This window comes from Scaptodrosophila lebanonensis, unplaced genomic scaffold (genome assembly GCF_003285725.1).
Source record: "Scaptodrosophila lebanonensis strain 11010-0011.00,11010-0021.00 unplaced genomic scaffold, SlebRS2 tig00000085-arrow-pilon, whole genome shotgun sequence".
In the NCBI taxonomy this organism is placed as follows: Eukaryota; Metazoa; Arthropoda; class Insecta; order Diptera; family Drosophilidae; genus Scaptodrosophila; species Scaptodrosophila lebanonensis.
The window spans coordinates 3,976,482-4,003,527 of record NW_022060564.1 but is presented as its reverse complement, the minus strand read 5'-3'; the positions used below and the strand labels follow the sequence as shown (position 1 = coordinate 4,003,527).

Below are 27,046 nucleotides of genomic sequence, written 5' to 3'. Positions count from 1 at the left end.
ATAAATATAATACATTTTTAAAATGAAAATATGAAATAAAATGTGTAATAAAATGCAATTTTCTGTTTCTTTTTAGGCAAATCAGTGGCACTTCATCATCATAATTTTCATATTATATGGTGAGTCTTAGACAGTTTTATTTCCTTTATTATGCATTTCTTCAGTCATATGTCTGTGAACTTTTGGAGGTTTAGTTTTTGAGTTGGGCAGACATAGAAGCTACTTGCAACTTTTTGCATGTATCTTGATTATTGGGACGCAACAGATGCAAGTTAGTCGAAAATATTGAAAGCAGAAAAGCGAAAAGGGGCGACTAGAAAATGTTGCAGTTGTGTGTTGGCCTTCTGCTCTGAACTTCAACTGGCAGCTTCAACATCATCATCGACAATGTTTTCGTCGTCATCGTCATCGTCATCTGCAGCGTCTTCGACTTCAAAGTCCTCTCTTGGCCCGCTCATCCATCTAGCTTATAGTATACTTGTATATAGGGTAGAGGCAGTCGACTCTGTCTGCAGTTCACAGTCACCGTCACCGACTGACTGAGTGACTGACTTACTCGTACTCTCTCGTCGTACCGTAAAATGTGTGCTACGAGTAGTTGTTGTTGCTGTTATTGTTGTTGCCGGCTGTGCTGTGCCACATGCAGGTTCAAGGTTATTGTGCTAAATGGGGGGTATGCCTTTAATTGGTCCGACTTGTCGGCTGCTGGCAAAGCAGCTACGATGATCAAGAATCATGGACAGTAAGAAAAGAGGGACTGATGCCGATGCCACTGCCACTGCCACTGCCTCATCCACTGCCAATGACGACGCCGACGCCGACGCCGATGTCTGTGATTATGTTCAGTTTTTGAGCTTGAGCCTATGAGACTGTGTCAGCAATGGAATTTATAATGCTTATGATATTACTCACACACATGACGTTCATACATACTGCCTAGTATACTATACTATACTATATGCCCCATAATGTATGTAGGTACGTATGTTTGTGTGTTTGTGTGTTGCATCTCAAGTTAGCTTTAGTGCCTCCACTTTACTTTTATCTTGTTCTTTGTTTCGTCGTCATGGTCGTCGTCATGGTCGTCGTCGTCGTCGTGGTTTTTAGACTTGATGTGTTTTGCACCATTTAATATTTATTGTTGCTTTTACTACGCGCTTTCAAGTTCAAGATCGCATCTCGGCCAGTTTGCTGCTGCCCTCGAAAGGTGTGTAAGGTGCTAAGTGTAATTAAGTTGATAAAAACTGTGTTTGCCGATATATAGCATGTATTCGGGGGTCCAGGTGCTGGGGAGTGAAGGCAGCCAGGCAGGCAGGCAGGCAGGCAGGCAGGCAAAGTGGAAAATGGACAGCTCGATGCTGTCTTCTGTATTGTTAAGAGTCCCCCTTTGATTATGTCGTTCTGCTCTACAATTATGACTGAGCCAAGAGCTCATGATAGAAAAGAAACAAAAGAGAACGCTAGTACTAGTAGTTACTTGCGCTCATACAGACGGACAGACAGACAGACGGACATGGCTATATCGACTCGACTTGTCATCCTGATCAATAATATATATACTTTGTGGGGTCTGCCACGCCTCCTTCTTACATTCTCAAAAAACTAATAGAGCCTTTTACGATGTGGGTTTGCATTTAATATTTAAAAAAAAAAAAAAAAACAATACAGCTGTGGTCAGATAGGCAAATAGTTTGCATTCAAAATTATTAAAAGCAATTCAAAAAAAAACCTCTTTGGAAAAAAAAAACAAACAGTATATCTGCATCAATGGCCAGAAAGGCAAATAGTTTGAATTTAATATTTTCAGAAAAAACAATACAGCTGTGGTCAGATAGGCAAATAGTTTGCATTCAAAATTGTTAAAAGCAATGCTTTGGAGTTCAATTATTTTCATTTTGATGATTTGTGTAAATTATTTACAGCATTTGTGCAAACTAGAGTAGAGTCTAAATCGACAAGAGAGTTATAGTTTCCATAAAGCAAACTTTATTAACATATTTCCTTTTATATTTATTTTATATGTATGGTTCTATTTTTGGTAACCTATGATTTGGTTTTTATAATAAAATACATATATTATACATTTTATTTTTCTGGGCTGCAGTTTTAGCATCCGAACTTTCCCAGTTGAAGAGCAATGCAGCCCATGATGACATACATATATACAAGTGTTAAACATTTTATTTTTCTGAACTGCAGTTCTAGTATCCATACTCTATATTTCCAACAAACTTTCTCAGTTGGAGAGCCTTAATTTTAGTTGCACTTTAAATATTGCTATTCTACTTATTTCTCATCGGTGGATATTTAAATAAATGGCTGATATTTTGAAATCTTCATCAATTGTACTCTATACTGCTGCATAGCCACACCCCTCTTGGGATGCACTCTAGTTAGCCAAGTACGAGTGGTAGTAGCTGTTGCACAATTGCTTTTAGTTTTGCCTTAATTAACAAACATTTGATTAATTATATGTGCAATTAAGCCAGCACTTTGCAATCTACTCGATCACATGCAGGAAGCCTGCTCTCTCAACTCCGCCTCACAATAATAAATAATCCAAATTGCAACTTGATTTGCTTGTCCGATACTCGTGCGGGGCCTTCGGACCTTTTCGGGTAACGAAAGCGAAAATTGCATTGCCTTTGCATTGCTCTCGCACCCATGATGTATGACTTTGATTGCCAAGTCTTCCCCCTACCCTTCCCCATCCCCTCCCCCACTCCATTCCCCCACCCCACCAACTAGTGCTCGAACCAATGACTTTGAACGATTTCTAACTGGTCCTACTGGCAACTGCAGCATAATTGCATAAATTTGCCAGCTTCTACTGCAACAGCCAGCAACAACAACATAAACAACAAAAGTACAAACCCAGAGTCGTTAAACTTATGAATATTGATTGAGTATTGGGGCGCAGGCGCAGAAAAGGGCGAGATCAAGCGATAAAGTCTATGAACTGCACTACTCACCCATTTACGGGCAGTGTAGAGTGCAGTCCCCTTAGCTTAGAGAAGAAAACGTGGCATAGGGAAAATATTACTGCGAATGGGATTAATGCTCTGGCGAAAAGATTTGAGATGCTTTGAAGAATAGAGATTATGGAAAAAGTTGCGATTATTTATTTTCCAATTAGTTTTTTCTAATTTCCTATGATTTTTATTTTATTGTCAGCCAATCAGAACTGGATAAGCTAATCTTTTCATATGAAATTGAAGTGTTTTGAGCATATCTAAGAAGCAATTGAACATTTCCTAACTACAAATTGCAATGCCTAACAATATTTGTCATTATCCGAATTTGAAGAGTTAATTAAAATAGATCTTGCCCTAAATCCCCTCATTCTCGACCTGCCATTCCGGTTCCACTCGAGTTTTCCAAATAATTTTAAACATTAATCTTCGAAGCCCGGTATAATAGTGTATTTTGTTAGATTCCACTGCTCAGGGAACATGTATTTATTTAATAATAGTTCTTTTAGGATAGATTCTAAATAAAGTAACAATTTATATAAAATAACTAGTTAAAAAAAAATAATTAAAATAGATTATATTGGTTCTATTCTATTTTCTTCTTATATCATACTTCTTTAGATTACGTTAGGATACAATAGATATTGTTGTATGTCAATGAGAAGCGATTATGAAGAATGAAAAACGGTTAATAGCTATGAGCCTACATCCATTTATTGATATTCTGCCACTCATAGAGTATTGAACCAGCAATATATATTAACTACCTCTGCTAATTCTACGTAGTCTGTTTATTCACAGCTCTCTATCGACCCATCTCAGCTGTTCTAAAAACCTTCTTCTAGAAGCCCCCTCAGGCATCTCCACACAACTCCACACTAGCCCCTCATTCATGGTGATTGCTTGGTAGCTTCTCTCTTCTGGGCTTCCACAACTGTCATTTATTCAATGGCACAGAAGTCGTCCAAAAGCGAACTAGCTTCATATTTTACTCTTACTTCCTCCACTCAGTTCCATAACTTTGTTAGGCTCCCTGGCAATCTGTGTGTCTAGACTTTCGTAGGCAAACCAACAACAACAACAACACCATCGCCATCAGCAAGAGCAGCGTCAGCGCCATCGATGCTCCAACCAATGCCTTCGTCTCGGTCTTCCATAATTTGTCTTTGTAATACAATCTTACACTTAATTTGGAGTTTCAACAACCAATTTTTTCTGTTGCAACTTCTTAGAAAAGCCCTCGCACATGCTTCTCGTCCTCGTCCTCGCCTCTGCTGCTGCTGCTGCTGCTGTATTTTTTCTTCTCCTTCGCTTGTTGGCTCCAAGGGCTGGCTCAATGATCCTTAGTGAGGCAAATGACGCGCTCGCTTTGATTGTGGCCTGCAATATCATGAGTTGTTGTTTTTTCTGCTGCTCGAACATGATTTGGTGCTTCTTCGTGTGTGTGTGTGTGTGTGTTGCTTAGATATTCATTCATATGGTGGCTAACAGGTGAGGTGATGCTGTGAGTTACAAACAGCACTTCTTTCTGAGCTGTGTGTAATTTTTTTTGCAGCGACCCCCCCTCGTTCTCCTCGCACTCTCTTTTTCTATTCATTCATTTATATCTGCCTCTTGGACCAAGATTTATTTTCACTGTAATTATTCACTTCAGCCCCTCTTCTCGTTGTTGTTGTTGCTGTTGTTCAGTTCAGTTGTGGCAACTACCGTGAAACTTGGCCATTACACGCCAAGCTACATGAACATTGCCAAATACCACATGTTCGCACGACCGACCACAAGGTTGTCGAGTTATGGCACATAACGTTAGAGAGGAGCGACAATTTTCTAAACAAAGTTGTAGGAAAGACTTAAGGAACGACATAACAATAATTGGTGAAGATAACACTGGAAGGAATCACTGCTTTAGATATTAGCCACATCTCCAGACTACAGACTACCATCACTAGATGACCGTAGAATTTGTTTAGGAGTCACTCTTCTTCACAAACACCTTGCCGGTTATATATTCCCTTTCCTTCTGGGTCTCGTAGAGAAGAGCTAACTTCTCTTGATATTTACTCGTACATTTCGTATACTTCGATTGCTAATCTAATATCGCGCTGAAATAATTATAACCTTTTTTCTAATCACATATTTTTTGAATACTCCATTAAGGCTATTTCATCATCAATATATTCGTGCACTTTGCTTTAAACAGTCTCTTATCTATATCGTACTCTTTCAATTATTTCACATTTTGAATTTTAGTTTAGGGTATATGATGTAATATCTTAAATTCTTTTGTACATATATTTATATATAAATATTTTTTTGTCAATTGTTTTTGTTTTTTTTTGCCATGTTAGGAGTTTTTGTTAACTTTAAAAAAATACAAATATAGAATCGCGGTTTTGCAGATAATAGGTTTTAAGTTTTAGTTCTACAGTTCAATAATGGATCCCAATACGGATAATAATACTAGCAATAAAAAAGATAAGTGGAGGGTAAAAGTTTTCGATATAGTGTTATTTATAATTGGTGTTATTTATAAATGACATTAACTTACTGTTAATTATCTAGTTCGAAAGGGAATAAATTACAAAGCTCAATAATGGATCCCAAAACTAATAATAATACTAGCAATAAGAAAATAAGTGCAGGATGACAAGTTTGCGATTTTATATTGTTTATAAATGATATTAACTTAAGGTTAATTATCGTATTGGGAGAGAGAAGAGGTTCCCCTCTTGAATAAATTACAAAGTGTTAGGTGTTGTGGACAATTTTCATAAACTTGCCAAATAAATTTTAAGTTCCAATAGAATCTAAGTTAGTCAAGGTACATTAGATATATTTATATATTACTTTCTTCTTTATATTGGTGACTAAGAAAACTCTATAAAAAGTCTCTGCTAGTTCTGTCTAGACTGTCTCTGTTCGAAGAGCAGGAAAATACTTCGCAAGCCTATAACAGATAACTATATTTCCCTTTTCCGTTTCAAATATTGAAAGAGTTATCAGACTACTTCTTCAGCTCCATTTCCATCACTAGATATACATGTATTTTTTGCTAACACACGCCTCGTTTTGGCCACTAACCCACCAGGCCGAGCGTGGTGGTGAAAATATTTTAGTTTTGGCCTCTGTCTTCTGACTTCACTTGAACGCCGCCGGCTATTAGGTGTAGACAGTTTATAATCGTTGTCGTCGCTGTTGTGCGGAGCATCAAGAGGAGCGTCCAAGTCCAAGTCTTTCCATTCACAAAGCTCGCACGCCTGGCATGATCTCCGTCACCGTCTTTTACTTGGTCTTGCTTGCGGTCTTGGCCTGCTGGTGACCAAGAGTGGACAATGAATTGCCTCATTTGGCGCACCATTTCGCTTATTGATGGAATGTAATTAGTTTGCGTCAGCCATGTGAAATGGTCCTCATCCTCCTCCTGGCGACTGTCCCTCTGTCCGCCCTTCTTCATTGCATGCAAAAATACTTATTGTTGTTGCTGCTGTTGCTGGTAATGCATGGACATTCCGAGTGGGGTCGTTGAATAAATACAATTACGGTTACATTCATGGCTGTATGTGTTCATTTAACCTTCCTCCCATCTCCAGCTCCTTCCTGCTAGTCCTCGGCGTATTGCAGAATTCCAACTGGCATTGCGGCGCGCTCCTATTAGACCCTGGCATGAGCATAGCATGTCGTGGCAGCAAAAGAAAACAACAACAAAACCTAAAACTTCGGCGCCTTTGAAGCCCAAACACGCAAATGCGTTTGGCCCGGACTGGCTGGCGAGTCTCTTGCTTTCCATTTCAATGAACGCATTAGATGCGTAGAACAAGTTGCAGTCCAAGTGGAGCTAAGGATTTATCCAGGTAGTTGACTTGTTAAGAAAAATAACCAACAACAAATGCAAATTCCTTGCGAAAAATAATGGAAAACTAAGTGGAAAAGGGAAAGTGCGGCTCATAACTTATTTAAATAGTTCTATACGCATTTATGAAGTTCAATTCAAAAATATGTTTACATTTTCATCAATCATTAGATTTTAAATGGAAATTATTTATTTTATCATTAACTTAAAATCTATACGATTGGTAAATACTATAATATGTGTATTATTTGTTTTTATTTACATAAGTAGACTTGGGTTTACAAAACTTAAAATCTACTGAAAAGGAGCCATGGAAATTATACGATTAGTAAAAACTATAATATGTATATTAGGAACTCTTGGAGAGTTTTTTCATGTTAAATCAAAATGTAATTCGCGTCCTGTTGGCGTTTAGTTTGTTTTGAAAATATAAAAAACTGGTATTACTATTATTTACTAATAATAATATGTAGTTTTTTAATACATAGTAGTAGTATTTGTTTTGTGTAGGACTTGTTCTTTGCTTAATGATGACTTGGACTTCTTTTTTTCCAAAAAATTGTTGTTAAAGTTAGTCTTTTCAGAGTATTGCCTTATTTTTTATGATGTTTGCAAACAAATTTGGAAATATCTTTTTTAAAAGCACATCCAAATACTTAAAGAGTGGACCAAAAAAAATTCATTAAATCATTTAAAAAAAATATTTAGGTAATAAAGGAAGCCCAGACAAGTCAGTCGCGTTCGAAAGCATTGCTTTATATTTTTTAATATATCACAAGAGACTGCAAGTTCTTAGAATTAGTAAACATTTTAATAGTCGCTGCTATTAAAATGATGAATTGGAGCAATTTCGATGACTCCACAGGTTTTCAGCAAAAATTGTAACATTTTATAAAAAATTCAAATACACAAAGTATTCACTTCACTATAAAACTATATGTATGTGAATTAGGGAGTATAGTAAGTGTGTGTGTGTGTGTGTTTGTGTGTTTGTGTGTGTGCCAAACAACTAGACAGTGCACACACTATAATTTAAGCGCGAATATCATTTTTCCATGAACAAGTATCCTGCAGCATTGTATGTGAGAACATTCACAGTAACTGCAATTACTGCCGCAGGGAGCGAGGGAGAGAGTCTAAGGGACGAGTGGGAGGGGGCAGGGTCTTAAGGTATGGACATGGACAGTGTGTCTACATGGGGATCTTAAGAAAATTTATGAAGCCTACCATTATACGATGTTAAGTAGCGAGCAGTCGCTCCTTCCTCACTGCCATAAAGCGGACCAACTGGACGCACTTCGTTTGTTATACATACAGCCTTGTTGCGAGTATGTGTGTGTGTATAGGTGTGTATATAGGTGTGTGTATAGGTGTGTGTATAGGTGTGTGTATAGGTGTGTGTGTGTGTGAATTCAAGGTTAATTTCGTGGCTGTGCTTTTAACTAGCTGCACGCATTGCCCCCGCTCTGGTCCATTCCATTCCCCCTGCCCCAACCAAGTGGCTTGTGGCCAGACTCTTGTGCTTGATAATTTTGATTGCTGCAAGCCATAAATGATCATAAAAATTATAGCAGCAGATAGGTAGCGAGCCAAGCAGGTAAATGTGGTAACAACAACAAAAAGAAGAAATAAAGAGAAATATAGAAACGACTCAAGTTGTGAGAAAACTCTGTTGTCCAAGTGTTTAAATAAATGTTTTGAGATTAAGTTGCAGGATCGTTTGATTTATGACTCACACACACACACACACACACACAGAAATAGACTAAGGATTTCTGTGCGCAGCTCAGCGAAATACTAAAATAAATGATGGCACAGACGTGAAATAAATCAAGCCCTGATACTTATGCCTTTAAAAAAAGTAAAGTTTGACGAATTTGTACTGCAAAGTGTTTGTCTTGCTTGTTAGCCAAGTTGCATGTTTCCCAATTTTGTTGACGGTTATTTATATGTGGTATTTACTAATAAAAATGTAGCTTTATAAATCTCTTTAAGAAGTGATTTTGTCACAAATAAAATAAATCCTTTTTTCTTACTGTGTGTCTCCACAAATTCTAAATTCTAGACAAATTTTGATAGCTACATATATTGAAGTCTAAGAGACGCTTCAAATGTCATTTGTCGCTGCGAAAAGTTGTATTCCGAAATTTAATATTATTTTTTGATATTTCTTTTTATATAACGCATCTGGACACACGGTTCGAAGAATAAATGTTATGTTTGCAGAAGTTGTTGCTTAAAAAAATAAATAATTGCTCAACAAACATAAAACACAGCGCTATTGGTTTATAAAACTATATTAAAGAAATATGAAATTAGTGGTATTTTGAATACTGCTGCCTAATCTTGACATCAAAAAGTGTAAAAATATTGTTAAACGTGTTTTTAGGAAAGTTCGCCAGACAAGAAAATAAGTGTTCAATAAGTCAGTCTTCTCACTAAAATATTCTGGCATTTGTAAACAATTTTAGTGAATTCTTAAATGAATTGTTCATGTTTTTTCATCTGTTTGCTCATCAGATCTTAATTATTAATATTATGTAGTAGCATCGACTTACCTCTACTTGTGATCTCATTCCCGGCATTGCGATTGTTTTCATCCTGACCGCCTAGGCAGCTGGAGCCTTTGCCCTTGACACCCGATGAGACCTCCTCCTCATCTTCATCCACATCCTCGCCGGTCTCAACACCATCATCCTCCTCATCATCGTCCACAATGTCTGCCGTTGTTGTTGTCGTTGTGGCCGGAGTAGTGCTGGTATTGGGCGTATTACTACCATCGTTGCCAATCAGTAGACTGGCGGCCGACTGGGATGACGTCAGAGTGTCCTTGTGGTAGGAGCTATGGCGATTGTTGAGTGTTGTCACAAGACCCGCATCGGATTTTGTCGCTTGCAGCAAACTGGTGGCCTGGCCACCTGGCAGTGTTGCGCTGCGTTTGTGGCGACCCTTCGATTTGGGGAAGGCGGTCAAGATGTTGAGCCACCATTGCGATTCATCCGGACTGGTGCCCTTCACGAAGGTCACCCGCTCCGGCGCAGTTATGGCAATGGAATTCGTGTGTCCCGTCACATCCTCGGCGGTGGTTACCTCCAGCACTTTGGTCATATCAATGCACGCCTGTGGCACAGTTTCGGGCTGCAATGTCAGGCAATAGGTGAAGCAATAAGTACGAAGGAAATACTCGTATTCATTAAAAAGAAAAAACAAATTTAAACCGAACTGATCGCAATTCTTACGCCCCAATGGTCAAGATTGAAATCTTTCTCGAAAAAAGCGGAGCCCTCAACACAGCATGAAAATAATATTAATATGCCGAAATATTGGCTGTGACAAGCCCGATTTGCCAGTCGAATATTGTTTTCTTTGTATTTTGTGTACTTTTCCAGCAGATCTTCGCTGCTGATCTGGGCAGAAACATTACTTTAATGTGAGCTCGTTATCACTTGTGCACCGTATGGGGGCCGATGGCAGTGAAGCGAACAGAGATCAGTTGCAGTCTAAATGCTCATAAATAATATTGTCAATATTTAAGAGAATTGTAATTTATATGCGCCGGCGCTTGAGGGCAAGCACCGTCTCTGAAGTCATTCGAAAAGGGTATAGCATTGTCTGGTTGCAAAGAAACCGGCTGAGCAGTTGCGGTGCAGGCTTTATTATTGATCGCTTGTTGCAGTTTCTTTATATATACTTGTATATATATATTTTTTTGCTGGTAAGACTTTTGAAATATACTTACATAATCATCCACTGAATATGTCAACTCGCCATCGTCGTACAGCACAAACCATCGTCTCTGCCAGCGCTAGAAAGATAAAGCAGAAATAAATAAATAATTGTTTACTACGGTCTTCTGGAAGAATTAAATATAAAGGTAGATAAGTGTTTTATATCTGCAGCAAATATTTCAGACTTAGCTCTAAAGATGTTCAACTCAGAGCTTTTCTTTTGGGGTGTTCATAATTGAATTTAAATGAATTTAAAATGCATTTTATTTCAAATTAAATATTTCTTAAAAGAGTGCAATTTTAATTTAAACTAATAATTTTAGTTAACATGATTAAACCTTATTCTTATTTTACTTCGGGTGCTCATAATCGACCTTATATTCATTTAAAATGCTTTTTATTTCGAATTAAATATTTTTCAATGGAGTGCAATTTTCATCTTGAATTTTAGCTAAGAATTTTAGTTAACATGATTACACCTTATTCTCTGCCATTATTTTAAAGCTAACCATCGGCGCAATTTGGAAACCTCTTTGTTGCTTAAAAGCCAGCTATTTCTAACCGCATTTCCATTTACAATATTTTTTGCCCGCACTGTAAATTAAGCTTCGTTTTCATTTCCTTCATTAATTCTGATTTCGCAACTCAAGGCCAATTAAATAATTAGTTAGGCGGTTTAGTTCAATATTTGGAAATGCTAATGAGTGTTTGTTTGTTTGTGTGTTTCTCAAGTGTTGCGAGTAAACAATATTAATGATTAAACCAAACAATCACAGCTAATTAAATAAAATGCCGCACCCATTAGGCACATATTTAGAAAAGAACAACATGTAAAGAGTAATATTTATTTGCTCATATCAATGTTTATATGTAATAGGTTTTGTTTAAGCAGTGATGACACATGTTATTGCTCTCGAAACTCAACTCTTTCAGTCGCAGATGTTTGAAAAGCTGGCTGGGAAATTCTTAAATTTAACCCCGATAGTCCCAATACACAAAAAAAACTACGACCAACATTGATTGTCTACGACTCTAGTGGCAGACTTTTAACATTACAATAAAGTATTTGCCTTTTAGCCAAAGCCGTGTAGAAAAAGACCGTGTAAAAACAGAATTATGTGCATAATTGTTTTCACCTATATAATTCTATTTTAGCAAGTGGCTTTATATTTCCCGAGGCATGGTGCTTAAGAGGCTTCCAATATGGGGGAGCTTGTTCAACTTCAACGCAAATTTCTGCATCTTCTACGGGTTCAGGATTATGCTGACCTACAGCTCTATAATCGCTACTATCGCACTCAGATGATGCAATTCAAAGCCCAGAGCCTCACTTAATATCTGTAGTGAATACGTATTATAAGAGCTTCCGATCCATTTTACGGATTCAGTAGTGTGAAAGGAGGCCTAGCTAGCTATTCGTTTCGTAATGTCCTTTCTAATAATGACAAACAATGTTGTGCCTATTTTTGAGTAGAAACCTGTCTTGGCTTGGGTTTAGTTTATTTTGTATTTATTTTATATACGTAACCTTATTCGATATTGGCGTACTATTTTGCTCATTTTATTGTGTTCGTTCTGAGAGGAAGCGATGAAACGTATTCCTCACTCGCAACTCATCATGTGCTGTCGTCGGATTCTTTGCAATTTGCGCACTTAAATTATGAATTGCAAACGTTCGCAACGCCCCCGCTGCTTGCCTCTTGCCTCTTCTACTGATGTTGATGATGTGCATTCGCCCTCGCCGTCAACATAAAAGCTAAATCATAATTCTTTCATATGCAGACCTTTTTCGTTCCTTCGTCGTCTTCGTTGGCTGTTGTTGTCATTCTCATGAAAATTATCGTAGGAGCCAACGCCTTCTTGCTGTTGCACTGATTTTTATTATTATTATTGTTGTTGCTGTTGTTATTGTTGTAGTTGTTGTTGGTCTGGCTGGAGCTGCTGTCGCAAATGAATGCAAAAATCATAACAAATGCCAACAACAGCCACGGCATTGACTACACCTAGGCCTGCACAACAACAACAACAACTTCGGTTTGATATTTATGCAAATTGCTAAAAGTCAAAGCAAATTAAGCTCAAGCTTCAAGAAGATGACGTTGAAATGTTGCCACAGAGTCTTCGGAGGAGCTGAAGACGAGGAACGCTGGGCGAGGATGAAGTACTTGTTGGCCGGCCTGAAGTTGATTTCTCTCTCCATTGCACACACAACAGTTGATCAGAGTTGTTCCTGTTGTTGTTGTTGTTGTTGTTACTATTATTATTTGTGAAGTGTGTGCATGGGTGTGTCTGATTCTCCTCTCCTCTCTCTTTCTTATTTTTTTTTATTTATAGGCACTTCAAAAACACACTTACAATTGGAACCAATGTGATTGTGAGCTCATTTCTTCTAGCATTTCTTATACTCTAGTGTAGAATGTTTGGCAAGTGTCTGCATAAAGCTTAGAGATATATAGACACACTCTCTAACAACCTCATCTACCACCATTTACCATCATCACAAAAGCCTCAAATCATATTTTTAGTTCACGTTTATTGTGGCTATTAAGTTAGTGTTCAGTTCAGCTCACCACAAGACTTTCTACGCGCGTTGTATTTCTTTCTGTTATTATTATTATGTGGCTTATTACGAAACTGTCATGCGGTTTTCCGAAAACAAAAGGAAAATCTTGGCTTGGCAGGCGACGTCATGTGCTCGCATCTCGCTTTGATGCCTACGACTGGCGACAATTGCACAAAAGTGAAATATGAGATCCGGCGACGTGATTTCGACTGAGGCGTTGCAGTGGAAAGAGCGGCTTAGATAAGAAAACACCCCGATTATAAACAAATAAATGCATGTAGGTGGACAATCTGGAGTTGAGAGAATAGTGGCGTTGGCGTCAGATAAATGGCATACCTCAGCAAATTAAAAAAGATTCGATTTCATAATTTCATTCTTTTTATCTGCTCTTGTAACTCCCTTAATTGTTGACATCATTTAAGAGTCGAAATGAAGAGTGAAATGTGCACAAAAGATGAATAGAAGAAATGACTTTGTCAAGTAAAGGCAATTCTTCTCTAACGAAAGAAACGAAAACAATATTTTTTTTTAGAAATAGATGATCTAATATTTAGAATAGATGTGAAATAGAATAAATATAACATCAATTTAGTGAAAATAATACAAATTGGATGCAAAAAGCAATCAAATCTTATGGTCACTAACAACAACAAAAACGAATTAAAAGCGGGCTAGAGAATCCACAATTATAGCTTTAAAAGACCTTATATACTCTTGTACAGTGTATAAACAGACAGAATCAGGCGTAAGTCCTCTAAACATTCTTGGAAACAGTAAGAAGAATGTCCAAACATTTTCATTTGCAAAGCTCCTTAGTAATAGTATTACTTTTATTTGAGACTTAATATTGTGTTAAATGAAGAGAAAAGTGTTGTTCATTTGTACGATCAATACCCTGTAGCCAAAGGCTATGAAAATAAACTAGTTTTAGTTAAAAACCTATATACATAGACAACCAGTACCTTTTCCTTGATATGTATATCCAAATCTACTTATTAAAAACCTATTAATTTCCACAGACAAAGGTGCCTGCATATAGTTTATAATGTGTAGATATATATGGGGTATATGCGTAGTCAGTTAGTGATTTTGGGTTATTATAATGATTTGCAGATTTATAATGATTACGTATGTGGAAGATCCACGTGGCTCCCAAAATCCAAGGCAGATCAATAAGAAACCGTAAACGTCTGATCTGTTTCAGTTGCTTTAATACAATACAGTGAGCATGACTTAAGAGCTAGTTACAATGTGTAAATTAATCAGCTGTAGTTAACCCTTATATGACAATGTTCTGTTGGATTAATTAAGTTTATTCAAACTTTTTTGGTTACTTTGGTTTATAACAATTAACAATGTTTCTTAATAGCCTTACTTTTTTGACCATAATTTAAAAATTCTATGAAATTAATGTCTTATTGGCTGTCCTGCTCTTGAATATTTGTTCAATTCTGATTAAAAATTAACACTTGAATGGCAGACAATCTAGTAAGCTATCTGAGTGCTACTTGTATTTATTCAGTTTCCCCCCCTTATGCAATTCAATTGCTTCTTGCAGTCTCGTCAGCCTCGTCATTCTTAACTTTGTTGGCACTTAACCCATTTACCCATTTACTCTGCTCGCTTACAAAATCCCAGTCACATAAGTAACAATTGCATAAACATTTCCTCTTATGTTTTAACTTGTAACTGTTGTTGTTGTTGCTGTTGTTGGCATGAAGCCCCTGCAATTTCTCGACTTCGTGCCAAAAGTCAAATGGGTTAAAATAATGAGAAACTGGGACATGGGTGCAAATTAGATTAGATGTCGCAACATTTCTCTGCCTACTCGTATAAAATGAAATGCCAACGTGTGCTGGAAATATAAAACGCAACCATGTACGAGTATATATGTCAACTAACCGTTAGCTTCGGAGGGCTAAGCGGCTTAGTGGAATGCATCGAAGAAAAAGCCTGTAATTGTGATTAAATGGGAATCATTTAAAGCAGGGGTGCTCCTCTTCTGCCTCTCCTTCTCGGGCAAGGTGAAACGTCAAAAGCTGAGCTGCTGATAAGCGCACTTATCGAGGGGTCTCGTCCGATCACATTCGGCATTCGGCATTCACAGTTAGTCTAGTGACGCATTTCAGATGCTGCCTATTTGTATTGTACTGATAAGGCTAATTGCAGGTACTGATCTGTCAGGCGAGGCATTTGGGTTCAATTTGAAGCGAGAGCGGGAATTAGGTAATCTTTTTTGCTAGGCTTTGAATTGTATTTGTAGCACACTTAAACAAGTACTAGTTTAGACTAGTTTAACAGTTCGTACTTGGCATGTGCTGTGATGCAATTAAGTACAAAGATGGGTCAGAAGAGCTGATAGTGTCCCAGATAACCTCATTATTTGATGATGCTCGTATGTTAAATTGTGTATGGGGCTTTTCTATTATTGTGTTTCGTGTCAACGTCAATTAAATTGATAATGACATTAAGTAACCCAAGTGGGTTACACGTTGTGCAAATTATTTCTGCTACGTTAACTAAAATTGGAAATATGTATAGCAATGGCTGTAGCTCAGCCCTGATTTCTAATTCAAGTTCAGCTTTAGGTATTGACTCACAAAACATTTGATTGGAGAAGGCAAGACTTGATTCAACTATATATATTCCGATTTATTTTCTTAATGAATGCTTCGTTAAATGTATGTATGTATAAATAACATATAAACCGCTTGAATAAACTATGAAGGTTCGTAAAAACGAACCTATTAGTATATGCCATCTCCAAATACTATAACTTTTAAATAATGCATCTATAATTAGAAAATAAATTAATAAATAATAGAAAATAAATATAAAAAAAATACATTGAACAAATAAAAATTCAACTCTGAAAATTAGAAGCCCTTGCAATCAAATCAATAGAAACAAGTTCATCAAATATAAAGATTTATAGTAATTAATAAATAAAATTTATAGTATTAATAAATAAAATAGTGTTACTCGAAGAAAAGGCATGAAAATTGGTGTGCATTGAGTTGGCTTATTGCTCTGGAAACCTAACAGAGGGATAATGTGAAAAATAATTAAATTACATTTCGATCTATAACTATTTGAAAGAAAAAAAACACTGTGGATGAACGCAAGTATATCAAAAACGATAAAGGCTGGAATAACAAACGTAAGTACCGAGATTCTCCAAGGTCGGAAAAACGACGAGTTTATTTTGTTTTTTAATTTATAAAAAGAATAGCATTTATAATAGAGTAAGGAATAGAAGAGAGAATATAATAAAGAAAAAAATAGAGAATATTGAATAGAATAGAGAATTAAAAGCATATTAGAACAGATAATAGAATAGAGAATTAAATACAGAATATAATACAGATTAGAATAAAGAGTAGAATAAAGAAGAGAATAAAGAGTAGAATACAGAATAGAATACAGATTAGAATACAGAATAGAATACAGAATAGAATACAGATCAGAATAAAGAGTAGAATACAGAATAGCATACAGAATAGCATGCAGAATAGAATACAGAATAGAATACAGAAAGGAATACAGTATAGAATACAGAATAGAATACAGAATAGAATACAGCATAGAATACAGAATAGAATACAGCATAGAATACAGCATAGAATACAGCATAGAATACAGAATAGAATATAGAATAGAATACAGCATAGAATACAGTACAGAATACAGAAAGGAATACAGTATAGAATACAGAATAGAATACAGAATAGAATACAGAATAGAATACAGAATAGAATACAGAATAGAATATAGAATAGAATACAGCATAGAATACAGAATAGAATACAGAAAGGAATACAGAATAGAATACAGCATAGAATACAGAATAGAATACAGCATAGAATACAGAATAGAATACAGAAAGGAATACAGAATAGAATACAGCATAGAATACAGAAAGGAATACAGTATAGAATACAGAAAGGAATACAGAATAGAATACAGCATAGAATACAGAATAGAATACAGCATAGAATACAGAATAGAATACAGCATAGAATACAGAATAGAATACAGAATAGAATACAGAATAGAATACAGAAATGAATACAGTATAGAATACAGAATAGAATACAGAATAGAATACAGAATAGAATATAGAAAGGAATACAGTATAGAATACAGAATAGAATACAGAAAGGAATACAGTATAGAATACAGAATAGAATACAGAATAGAATACAGAAAGGAATACAGTATAGAATACAGAATAGAATACAGAATAGAATATAGAATAGAATACAGCATAGAATACAGAATAGAATACAGAAAGGAATACAGAATAGAATACAGCATAGAATACAGAATAGAATACAGCATAGAATACAGAATAGAATACAGAATAGAATACAGAATAGAATACAGAATAGAATACAGAATAGAATACAGAAAGGAATACAGTATAGAATACAGAAAGGAATACAGAATAGAATACAGCATAGAATACAGAATAGAATACAGAAAGGAATACAGAATAGAATACAGAATAGAATACAGAATAGAATACAGCATAGAATACAGAATAGAATACAGAATAGAATACAGAATAGAATACAGAAAGGAATACAGTATAGAATACAGAAAGGAATACAGAATAGAATACAGCATAGAATACAGAATAGAATACAGCATAGAATACAGAATAGAATACAGAATAGAATACAGAATAGAATACAGAAAGGAATACAGTATAGAATACAGAATAGAATACAGAATAGAATACAGAATAGAATACAGAATAGAATACAGAAAGGAATACAGAATAGAATACAGAATAGAATACAGAATAGAATATAGAATAGAATACAGCATAGAATACAGAATAGAATACAGAAAGGAATACAGAATAGAATACAGCATAGAATACAGAATAGAATACAGCATAGAATACAGAATAGAATACAGAATAGAATACAGAATAGAATACAGAAAGGAATACAGTATAGAATACAGAATAGAATACAGAATAGAATACAGAATAGAATATAGAATAGAATACAGCATAGAATACAGAATAGAATACAGAAAGGAATACAGAATAGAATACAGCATAGAATACAGAATAGAATACAGCATAGAATACAGAATAGAATACAGAATAGAATACAGAAAGGAATACAGAATAGAATACAGAATAGAATACAGAATAGAATATAGAATAGAATACAGCATAGAATACAGAATAGAATACAGAAAGGAATACAGAATAGAATACAGCATAGAATACAGAATAGAATACAGCATAGAATACAGAATAGAATACAGAATAGAATACAGAATAGAATACAGAAAGGAATACAGTATAGAATACAGAATAGAATACAGAATAGAATACAGAATAGAATATAGAATAGAATACAGCATAGAATACAGAATAGAATACAGAAAGGAATACAGAATAGAATACAGCATAGAATACAGAATAGAATACAGCATAGAATACAGAATAGAATACAGAATAGAATACAGAATAGAATATAGAATAGAATACAGAATAGAATACAGAATAGAATACAGAATAGAATGCAGAATAGAATACAGCTAGAATACAGAATAGAATACAGAATAAAATACAGAATAGAATACAGAATAGAATACAGAATAGAATACAGAATAGAATACAGCATAGAATACAGAATAGAATACAGAATAGAATACAGAATAGAATACAGAATAGAATACAGAATAGAATACAGAATAGAATACAGAAAGGAATACAGTATAGAATACAGAATAGAATACAGAATAGAATACAGCATAGAATAGAATACAGTATAGAATATAGAAAGGAATACAGCATAGAATACAGAATAGAATACAGAAAGGAATACAGTATAGAATATAGCTAGAATACAGAATAGAATACAGCATAGAATAGAATACAGTATAGAATATAGAAAGGAATACAGCATAGAATACAGAATAGAATACAGAAAGGAATACAGAATAGAATACAGAATAGAATAAAGAATAGAATACAGCATACAATACTGAATAGAATACTGAATAGAATACAGCATAGAATACAGTATAGAATACAGAATAGAATACAGAATAGAATACAGTACAGAATACAGAAAGGAATACAGAATAGAATACAGAATAGAATACAGAATAGAATACAGCATAGAATACAGAAAGGAATGCAGCATAGAATACAGAATAGAATACAGCAGAGAATACAAAAAGGAATACAGCATAGAATACAGAATAGAATACAGTATAGAATACAGAATAGAATACAGAATAGAATACAGCATAGAATACAGTATAGAATGTATTCTGTATTCTATTCTGTATTCCTTTCTGTATTATGTACTGTATTCTAATCTGTATTCTATGCTGTATTCCTTTCTGTATTCTATGCTGTATTCTATTCTGTATTCTATACTGTATTCCTTTCTGTATTCCTTTCTGTATTCTGTACTGTATTCTCTTCTGTATTCTATTCTGTATTCTATTCTGTATTCTTTCTGTATTCTGTACTGTATTATAATCTGTATTCTATGCTGTATTCTAATCTGTATTCTATTCTGTATTCCTTTCTGTATTCTATTCTTTATTCTATTCTGTATTCTATTCTGTATTCTAGCTGTATTCTATTCTGTATTCTAGCTGTATTCTATTCTGTATTCTATTCTGTATTCTATGCTGTATTCTATTATATATTCTATTCTGTATTCTATTCTGTATTCTATTCTGTATTCTATTCTGTATTCTATGCTGTATTCTAATCTGTATTCTATGCTGTATTCTAATCTGTATTCTATTCTGTATTCTATTCTGTATTCTATTCTGTATTCCTTTCTGTATTCTATTCTTTATTCTATTCTGTATTCTATTCTGTATTCTATTCTGTATTCTATTCTATATTCTATGCTGTATTCCTTTCTGTATTCTATGCTGTATTCTATTCTGTATTCTATTCTGTATTCCTTTCTGTATTCTATTCTGTATTCTATTCTGTATTCTATTCTGTATTCTATGCTGTATTCTAATCTGTATTCTATTCTGCATTATATTCTGTATTCTATGTTGTATTCCTTTCTGTATTCTATACTGTATTCTATACTGTATTCCTTTCTGTATTCTGTACTGTATTCTATGCTGTATTCTATTCTGTATTCTATTCTGTATTCTATTCTGTATTCCTTTCTGTATTCCTTTCTGTATTCTATTCTGTATTCTATGCTGTATTCCTTTCTATATTCTATGCTGTATTCTATGCTGTATTCTATTCTGCATTTTATTCTGTATTCTATTCTGTATTCTATTCTGTATTCTATGCTGTATTCTATGCTGTATTCTATTCTGTATTCTATTCTATATTCTATGCTGTATTCTATGCTGTATTCTATTCTGTATTCTATTCTGTATTCCTTTCTGTATTCTATACTGTATTCTATTCTGTATTCTATTCTGTATTCTATTCTGTATTCCTTTCTGTATTCTATACTGTATTCTATTCTGTATTCTATTCTGTATTCTATGTTGTATTCCTTTCTGTATTCTATACTGTATTCTATACTGTATTCCTTTCTGTATTCCTTTCTGTATTCTGTACTGTATTCTATGCTGTATTCTATTCTGTATTCTATTCTGTATTCTATTCTGTATTCTAATCTGTATTCTATTCTGCATTATATTCTGTATTCTATGTTGTATTCCTTTCTGTATTCCTTTCTGCATTCCTTTCTGTATTCCTTTCTGTATTCTGTACTGTATTCTATGCTGTATTCTATTCTGTATTCTATTCTGTATTCTATTCTGTATTTTATTCTGTATTCTATTCTGTATTCTAGCTGTATTCTATTCTGCATTCTATTCTGTATTCTATGCTGTATTCTATGCTGTATTCTATTCTATATTCTATTCCGCATTCTATTCTGTATACTATCCGTATTATATTCTGTATGATATTCTGTATTCTATTCGCTATTCCATTATATGTTTAATTCTCTGTTCTATTCTATATTTTATCCTATATTTTATCATCTTTTCTTTTCTATTCTCTATTTTATGCTCTATTCTAATCCATATTCTATCTTCTATTATTTTCTGTGTTCTATTCTCTGTTTTATTTTATATTATATTCAAATATATAAAATATACACTTCCTATGTCGGATCTAGGAGAATCTGGATACAGACTTTTGTTATTCCAAGTTTTATAGTTTTTGGGATCCTTGCGTTTATCCAGACGGATGGACAGACATGTCTAGATCGATTTCTCTTGTCTACTGATTCAGAATATATACACTATATGGGTTCGAAGATGCTTCCTTCTGCCTGTTATATACTTTGCACAAACCTAATATACCCTTTTTACCCTACAGGTTATACAAATTTGCTACTGGGGCTAGAATGGTGCAAAGTACAGGAAATAAAAAACGAAAAACGGGAGAAGCTAAAGTTCTAACAACAGCAAAGTGCGTGGGCGTGATTCACAAAAAGAATGGAGCACCAAGATGAACTTTGAAGAAAAGGGCACAAACAACAAAACAAGAGTGAAGCCGCGTGAATAAATTTAAGAAAATACACATTATGTACATTTAATTAAACTTGAATAAATCGTTATATTTGAACTAGACATATCAGAACGATAATCTGTAATTTCTAGAAACACACTCAGTGCCCCCTAGTTGAGAAACTGTACTCGTAAGTCAAGTGCTGACAATAATCTACACACATCTACTTGTACATATTTACAAATACGTTGCATCAGCGACTCTCAGAGCACATGCTCATATTACATATTTACATACGAGTATGTACTGAGTACATATATAGTACATAGTCTGCGAACACACAGCACTATACAAGTATAATGCAAACTACATTTATACTTGTATGTAAACGAGAAATCTACTCTTTTCTTGGCATTGAGCACTGGCGTCCAATCTGTTGGCACAGAGCTCTGCTGGCATCAAATACCGGTCATTCCCATTCCTAGGCATGTTACAATTATTGGATTTGCATACCTCCGCTCTATTGCCATATAAGCTTAGTTTTTGTGCTCAGCCTTGAGTGGTTCGCTATTAAAAAGGCAGCTGCTCACATCCCCTGGATGACTGGGGTCGGCTCTGGTACAATGTGCACCTACTAGGGGCCTGTTTGTGAGCTCGGCGCACCCCCAATCTTTTAAATTGAAGGTGATCTTCTGGTCGCTCTGTTGCTGCCCTGCGCTTATTTCTTTGACATTCACTGAAGGTGAAAACAGCATGTGCCGGGCCCGGCGGGCCCGGACCCGAGCGCCGGTCGCTTGTTTACATATAGTTCATACACATACTATACATACGAGTATGTACATACGTGGGCAATTGTATAAGCATTATTACAAAATATAGAATGCAAAATACACACGAGTCGTCGGGTTGGCGATGCTTTCAGCTCTTCCGCGTTCATCTGGCTGGGTATTTAAAGCGCGTTATACGCCTAGGACGACGATTATTGTCAGTGCAGTGGTGGCGTCGTGTTCAGCAGCGATCGAGACCAACGGCTAATTCTAACGGAATTACGAGTATTTACAAAATCTATTATTGGAAGCGGTGAGTTGAGTGCTAGAAGCGACAGTAAAGTGTGGGAGAACTTTAGAAAGCAGTGATAAAAGAGAACTTTAAATAACCGAAAATAATCAACAAATTGCCGATAAAGAACAATTAAAGTAATAGCTGTAAAAAGCTCTACACTTCGTATGGAATTTGTAGTTAATTTCTACGACTACTTTTGCCAGCACAATAGTGATAGACACCATTCTTGATTTGTTCGTTCATCTACTATGACTGCGAGAATTTTTAATGTCTAGGACAATGATAGAGCGATAAAAGCGACTAGACATAGACTAGACACTCTTCCAAACAATTAGCGACTAGACACAGACTACACACTCTTCCTAGTAATTGCATAATTTTTTTTTTAAATTTAATAATTAAAGTCAGACGATAAGTTATCGTCTGAAAAGCATTGAAAAAGAAAGCCCAGACGACGCTATAGACATCGAACTAGAACTAGAAAAAGTAAGCGTAACTATGACCAAGCGATTTACATATCGTTCTCGCAGTAAATTCAAATATACACGAATTTAACGAACTAGTACTAACTATAAATAAAGTCTGGCGCGCGTCTTTCTGTTTGCTGCCCGCCCGACTGATAGCAACAAAATGCTTGCCGGCCGCTCGGTCGGCATAACGTAGAAGATTATAATGCTGTGGAAAAAACCAAAACAAATAATATGCTGGCGAAGTACTATTTTCAGAATATTCTTTTCGTTGCGCGACTTCGGCTAGTGTTTATCGAGCACATGTAGAGAGCTACGTAATCGCTATTAACAGAGCTCTGTTAACTTAACATACATACATACATACATATGTGTGTATATGATCGTTTGATAAGACATGAATGGTGAGCGTGTTAATGTTGTACCGAAAAGAAATAAATACATACAGACGTTTACATAAAACAAACGACGCGACAGTGACGAGGTTGTTTGCTATTTGTAGCGATAAGAGGCGACGCGATGTGTCGAAATTTTCACATAAATAGCCCGACTAGCTAACCAGATCTCATTCGCATTTCAGCAGCCAGCAAACAAACAGTTAGAGGCACAAGATGGATTTGACCAACAAGAACGTTATTTTCGTTGCCGCTCTGGGCGGTATTGGTCTCGACACGAGTCGGGAGCTCGTCAAGCGTAATCTGAAGGTGAGTCCAACCGTAATCTCTGGCTGGAGATGAAACGATTTAAACGATTCTGCGTCCACAGAATTTTGTCATCTTGGACAGAGTTGAGAACCCGACTGCTCTTGCTGAGCTGAAGGCAATAAATCCCAAGGTGAACATCACCTTCCATACCTACGATGTGACCGTACCCGTTGCTGAGTCGAAGAAGCTGCTGAAGAAGATTTTCGATCAGCTGAAAACCGTTGACATTCTGATCAATGGTGCTGGTATTTTGGATGACCATCAGATTGAGCGCACCATTGCCATCAACTTCACTGGTCTGGTCAACACCACCACCGCTATTTTGGACTTTTGGGACAAGCGTAAGGGCGGTCCTGGTGGCATCATTGCCAACATTTGCTCCGTTACTGGCTTCAATGCCATCCACCAGGTGCCTGTCTACTCGGCATCCAAGGCTGCTGTTGTCAGCTTCACAAATTCCCTGGCGGTAAGGAGTATAGCATTGGATTCCTCTTATATAATATTAATGAACATTTATAATGTTTTTATATAGAAACTGGCTCCCATCACTGGCGTTACTGCCTATTCGATCAACCCTGGCATCACCAGGACCCCCTTGGTGCACACTTTCAACTCCTGGCTGGATGTAGAGCCACGTGTTGCCGAACTGCTGCTGTCCCATCCAACCCAGACCTCCGAGCAATGCGGTCAGAACTTTGTCAAGGCCATTGAGGCCAACAAGAATGGCGCCATATGGAAATTGGATCTGGGCACCCTTGAGGCCATTGAGTGGACCAAGCACTGGGACTCGCACATCTAAGCATTTCCACGCCATTGTGATAAGATAGACGTGTATACGGAATTGAACAATTAATATGAAGTAAGGCTGATTGATAAACGTTCCATGTTGTCGAACGCTGAATGGTCGAATTTGTTATTTTTATGAAAATATATCGAAGAGAATTCCAAACAAATAAACAAAAACTGATAACTCTAATTAAAAAATATGATAAATAATTGACTGTGGATCGGGAGTTAGGTAAACAGTAGAGCAGTGCTAGTTCAACCATTGAATAAACAAGTGGATATTTTTTCTAAATACCAGTATGTTCGACTTGACAGGCAAAAATGTCTGCTATGTGGCGGACTGTGGAGGCATTGCCTTGGAGACCTGCAAGGTGTTGATGACAAAAAATATTGCAGTGAGTAGTGAAGAGAATATGAATGATAACTGGATGATAGTCAACACCAATATTGTTTAAGTAATTGTAATCCTATTGGGTCAGCCATCATTTTACTAAAAAATTGTTAAACATATTAATTTAAACAAATATTGGAAATGAAAAGACTTCACCCACGATCGTTCCTTTACATAACTCTGATATAATACTTATTAATATACTTCCCATATCTGTTGATCTATTATTAATTGCAAATTTATCCTCTAATTCTGCCCAAAGAAATTGGCAATACTGCATAGTGTTGAGAACCCGCAGGCCATTGCGCAACTGCAATCGCTCAAGCCTAGCACGCAAATATTTTTCTGGACCTATGATGTGACCATGGCACGTGCCGATATGCAGAAATACTTTGACGAAGTGATGGTTCAGATGGACTATATCGATGTACTCATCTATGGCGCCACCTTGTGCGATGAGACGGACATCGATGGCACCATCAATACAAACTTGACGGGTATGATGAACACCTGTGCCACTGTGTTGCCCCATATGGACAAGAAAAAGGACGGCAGCGGCGGTTTGATTTTGAATGTAACCTCCGTCATTGGATTAGACCCATCGCCAGTTTTTTGCGCCTACAGTGCTTCTAAATTTGGTGTGATTGGATTTACGCGCAGCTTGGCGGTGATTGAACATTAAACAATTATGTGTAGATGAATTTTTAATGACTATTTTCTCTGTAGGATCCCCTGTATTATACACAAAACGGAGTTGCTGTCATGGCTGTGTGCTGTGGTCCCACAAAAGTATTTGTAGATCGCGAGCTAACCGCCTTCTTGCCTTACGGACAGTCCTTTGCCGATCGCCTGCGCACTGCCCCCTGCCAGTCAACAGCTGTTTGTGGCCAGAACATTGTGCGTGCCATAGAACGCGGCGAGAATGGACAGATTTGGATAGCGGACAAGGGCGGCCTGGAACTGGTCAAGCTGCAAAGCTATTGGCATATGGCGGACGTATTCCTGCACTACATGCAGGACAAAGAGGATGATTAGACAAATAAGAAGTTTCCCAAAAAACTATATACATTTGACGTACAATTTTTGTAAAAATGCTGTAAGAAAGCAGCTGCTTAAATAACGTAGACATGGAAACATATAATAATATTCTTTTCATTGAAAATATATGTATATATTTGACGTACAAATTTTGTAAACAAGCCAAAAGACAGCAGCTTCTACAATAATACAGAAATAGAAAGATATATTGTGAATAAAATTCTTTCCATTGCGTCAAAAAAAAAAAATGTTGGTGCCTAAAAGTATGCAGCAGAATTATGCTGCCAAAAATATAAAGTTCAATTGTCTAATCAAATAATTAATGCTTTGCTTAGTGCAGGGCAAAACCAATTTACAAAACTGTTACGGTTTTCGAAACTTCGGTACACTTTGAAGGTTGAGTGCTTTTGGGATTATTCTTGCCAAAGAATAAAATTTAATTTACATAGTATTTTAAATATGACTTATGGCCTTAGATGTGTATGTTAAAGGTGTTTGCAATTGATGCTAATTTGTTTTGTTGCTGCTCGAAAAACATATGGCAGCTTGAAGGCGAATACATTATTTTTTAAGGCAAACAACCTTTGGCAAAAACCTTGAACCCCTACTACAATAAAAATTGACGCTATTTGAGTTTGAAAAATGCGTTATATTTGATCAGTTCACAGTTTCACAATTATAAGCAATTTCTAAAGCCGGCTGAGCACGACATGTAAATAATGAGGATGTTTATTTATAACAACTTTAAAATAAGCTCAAAACAAATATTGCTGCTACTATAGCATTCCCAATTTTTAATAAATGCTTACATGTTTTATTTTATAAAGGTGTGGTCAGCTGTTTAAATATACTTTCAAATGACAATTGAAAATATGCAGATTATAACTGCATTACAATTATATTAGAATTTATAAAATTTAAAACAAAAAAGGAGTTTAATTATCCATAACAAATGTAAAAAAAAATTGATTGTGTTAAGAATTCTAATGAAAATGAA

General features: G+C 35.7%; 3 protein-coding genes and 1 long non-coding RNA gene across 7 annotated transcripts in view; 3 read left to right on the top strand and 1 right to left on the bottom strand.

Moving 5' to 3' along the window:
* LOC115626324 (protein outspread) overlaps positions 1-27,046 on the bottom strand; it is a 146,990-nt gene that overhangs the window by 10,897 nt on the left and 109,047 nt on the right. For 3 of the 4 annotated variants that reach the window (XM_030521665.1, XM_030521669.1, XM_030521667.1), the window contains 2 exons: positions 10,562-10,627; positions 9,381-9,960 (listed from right to left, as the gene is read on the bottom strand). In XM_030521665.1, coding sequence (XP_030377525.1) covers positions 9,381-9,960; positions 10,562-10,627 — 646 coding nt within the window. Of the gene's footprint in view, positions 1-9,380; positions 9,961-10,561; positions 10,628-13,120; positions 13,259-27,046 lie in introns of those variants that run through there. The other variant, XM_030521668.1, reaches the window with a different exon arrangement.
* On the top strand, positions 76-21,723 carry LOC115626327. The gene is made up of 2 exons (XR_003995586.1): positions 76-119; positions 21,470-21,723. It is a non-coding gene; the product is annotated as an uncharacterized LOC115626327 (long non-coding RNA).
* Positions 22,562-24,791, top strand: LOC115626326 (alcohol dehydrogenase). Its single transcript, XM_030521671.1, has 4 exons — positions 22,562-22,681; positions 23,711-23,834; positions 23,896-24,300; positions 24,367-24,791. The coding sequence occupies exons 2-4, from the start codon at positions 23,742-23,744 to the stop codon at positions 24,631-24,633; spliced, it is 765 nt and encodes a 254-aa protein (XP_030377531.1). The 5' UTR covers positions 22,562-22,681; positions 23,711-23,741; the 3' UTR covers positions 24,634-24,791.
* Positions 24,920-26,149, top strand: LOC115626325 (alcohol dehydrogenase-related 31 kDa protein). Its single transcript, XM_030521670.1, has 3 exons — positions 24,920-25,015; positions 25,274-25,678; positions 25,738-26,149. The coding sequence occupies exons 1-3, from the start codon at positions 24,920-24,922 to the stop codon at positions 26,044-26,046; spliced, it is 810 nt and encodes a 269-aa protein (XP_030377530.1). The 3' UTR covers positions 26,047-26,149.

What these genes read in the sequence shown, in the direction of transcription:
- LOC115626326 (XM_030521671.1), top strand. Translation starts at nt 23,742, where the DNA reads ATGGATTTGACCAACAAGAACGTTATTTTCGTTGCCGCTCTGGGCGGT. An exon ending in TCGTCAAGCGTAATCTGAAG is followed by an intron (nt 23,835 to 23,895) that starts GTGAGTCCAACC and finishes CTGCGTCCACAG; the next exon opens with AATTTTGTCATCTTGGACAG. An exon ending in GCTTCACAAATTCCCTGGCG is followed by an intron (nt 24,301 to 24,366) that starts GTAAGGAGTATA and finishes GTTTTTATATAG; the next exon opens with AAACTGGCTCCCATCACTGG.
- LOC115626325 (XM_030521670.1), top strand. Translation starts at nt 24,920, where the DNA reads ATGTTCGACTTGACAGGCAAAAATGTCTGCTATGTGGCGGACTGTGGA. An exon ending in TGATGACAAAAAATATTGCA is followed by an intron (nt 25,016 to 25,273) that starts GTGAGTAGTGAA and finishes TTCTGCCCAAAG; the next exon opens with AAATTGGCAATACTGCATAG. An exon ending in GATTTACGCGCAGCTTGGCG is followed by an intron (nt 25,679 to 25,737) that starts GTGATTGAACAT and finishes TTTTCTCTGTAG; the next exon opens with GATCCCCTGTATTATACACA.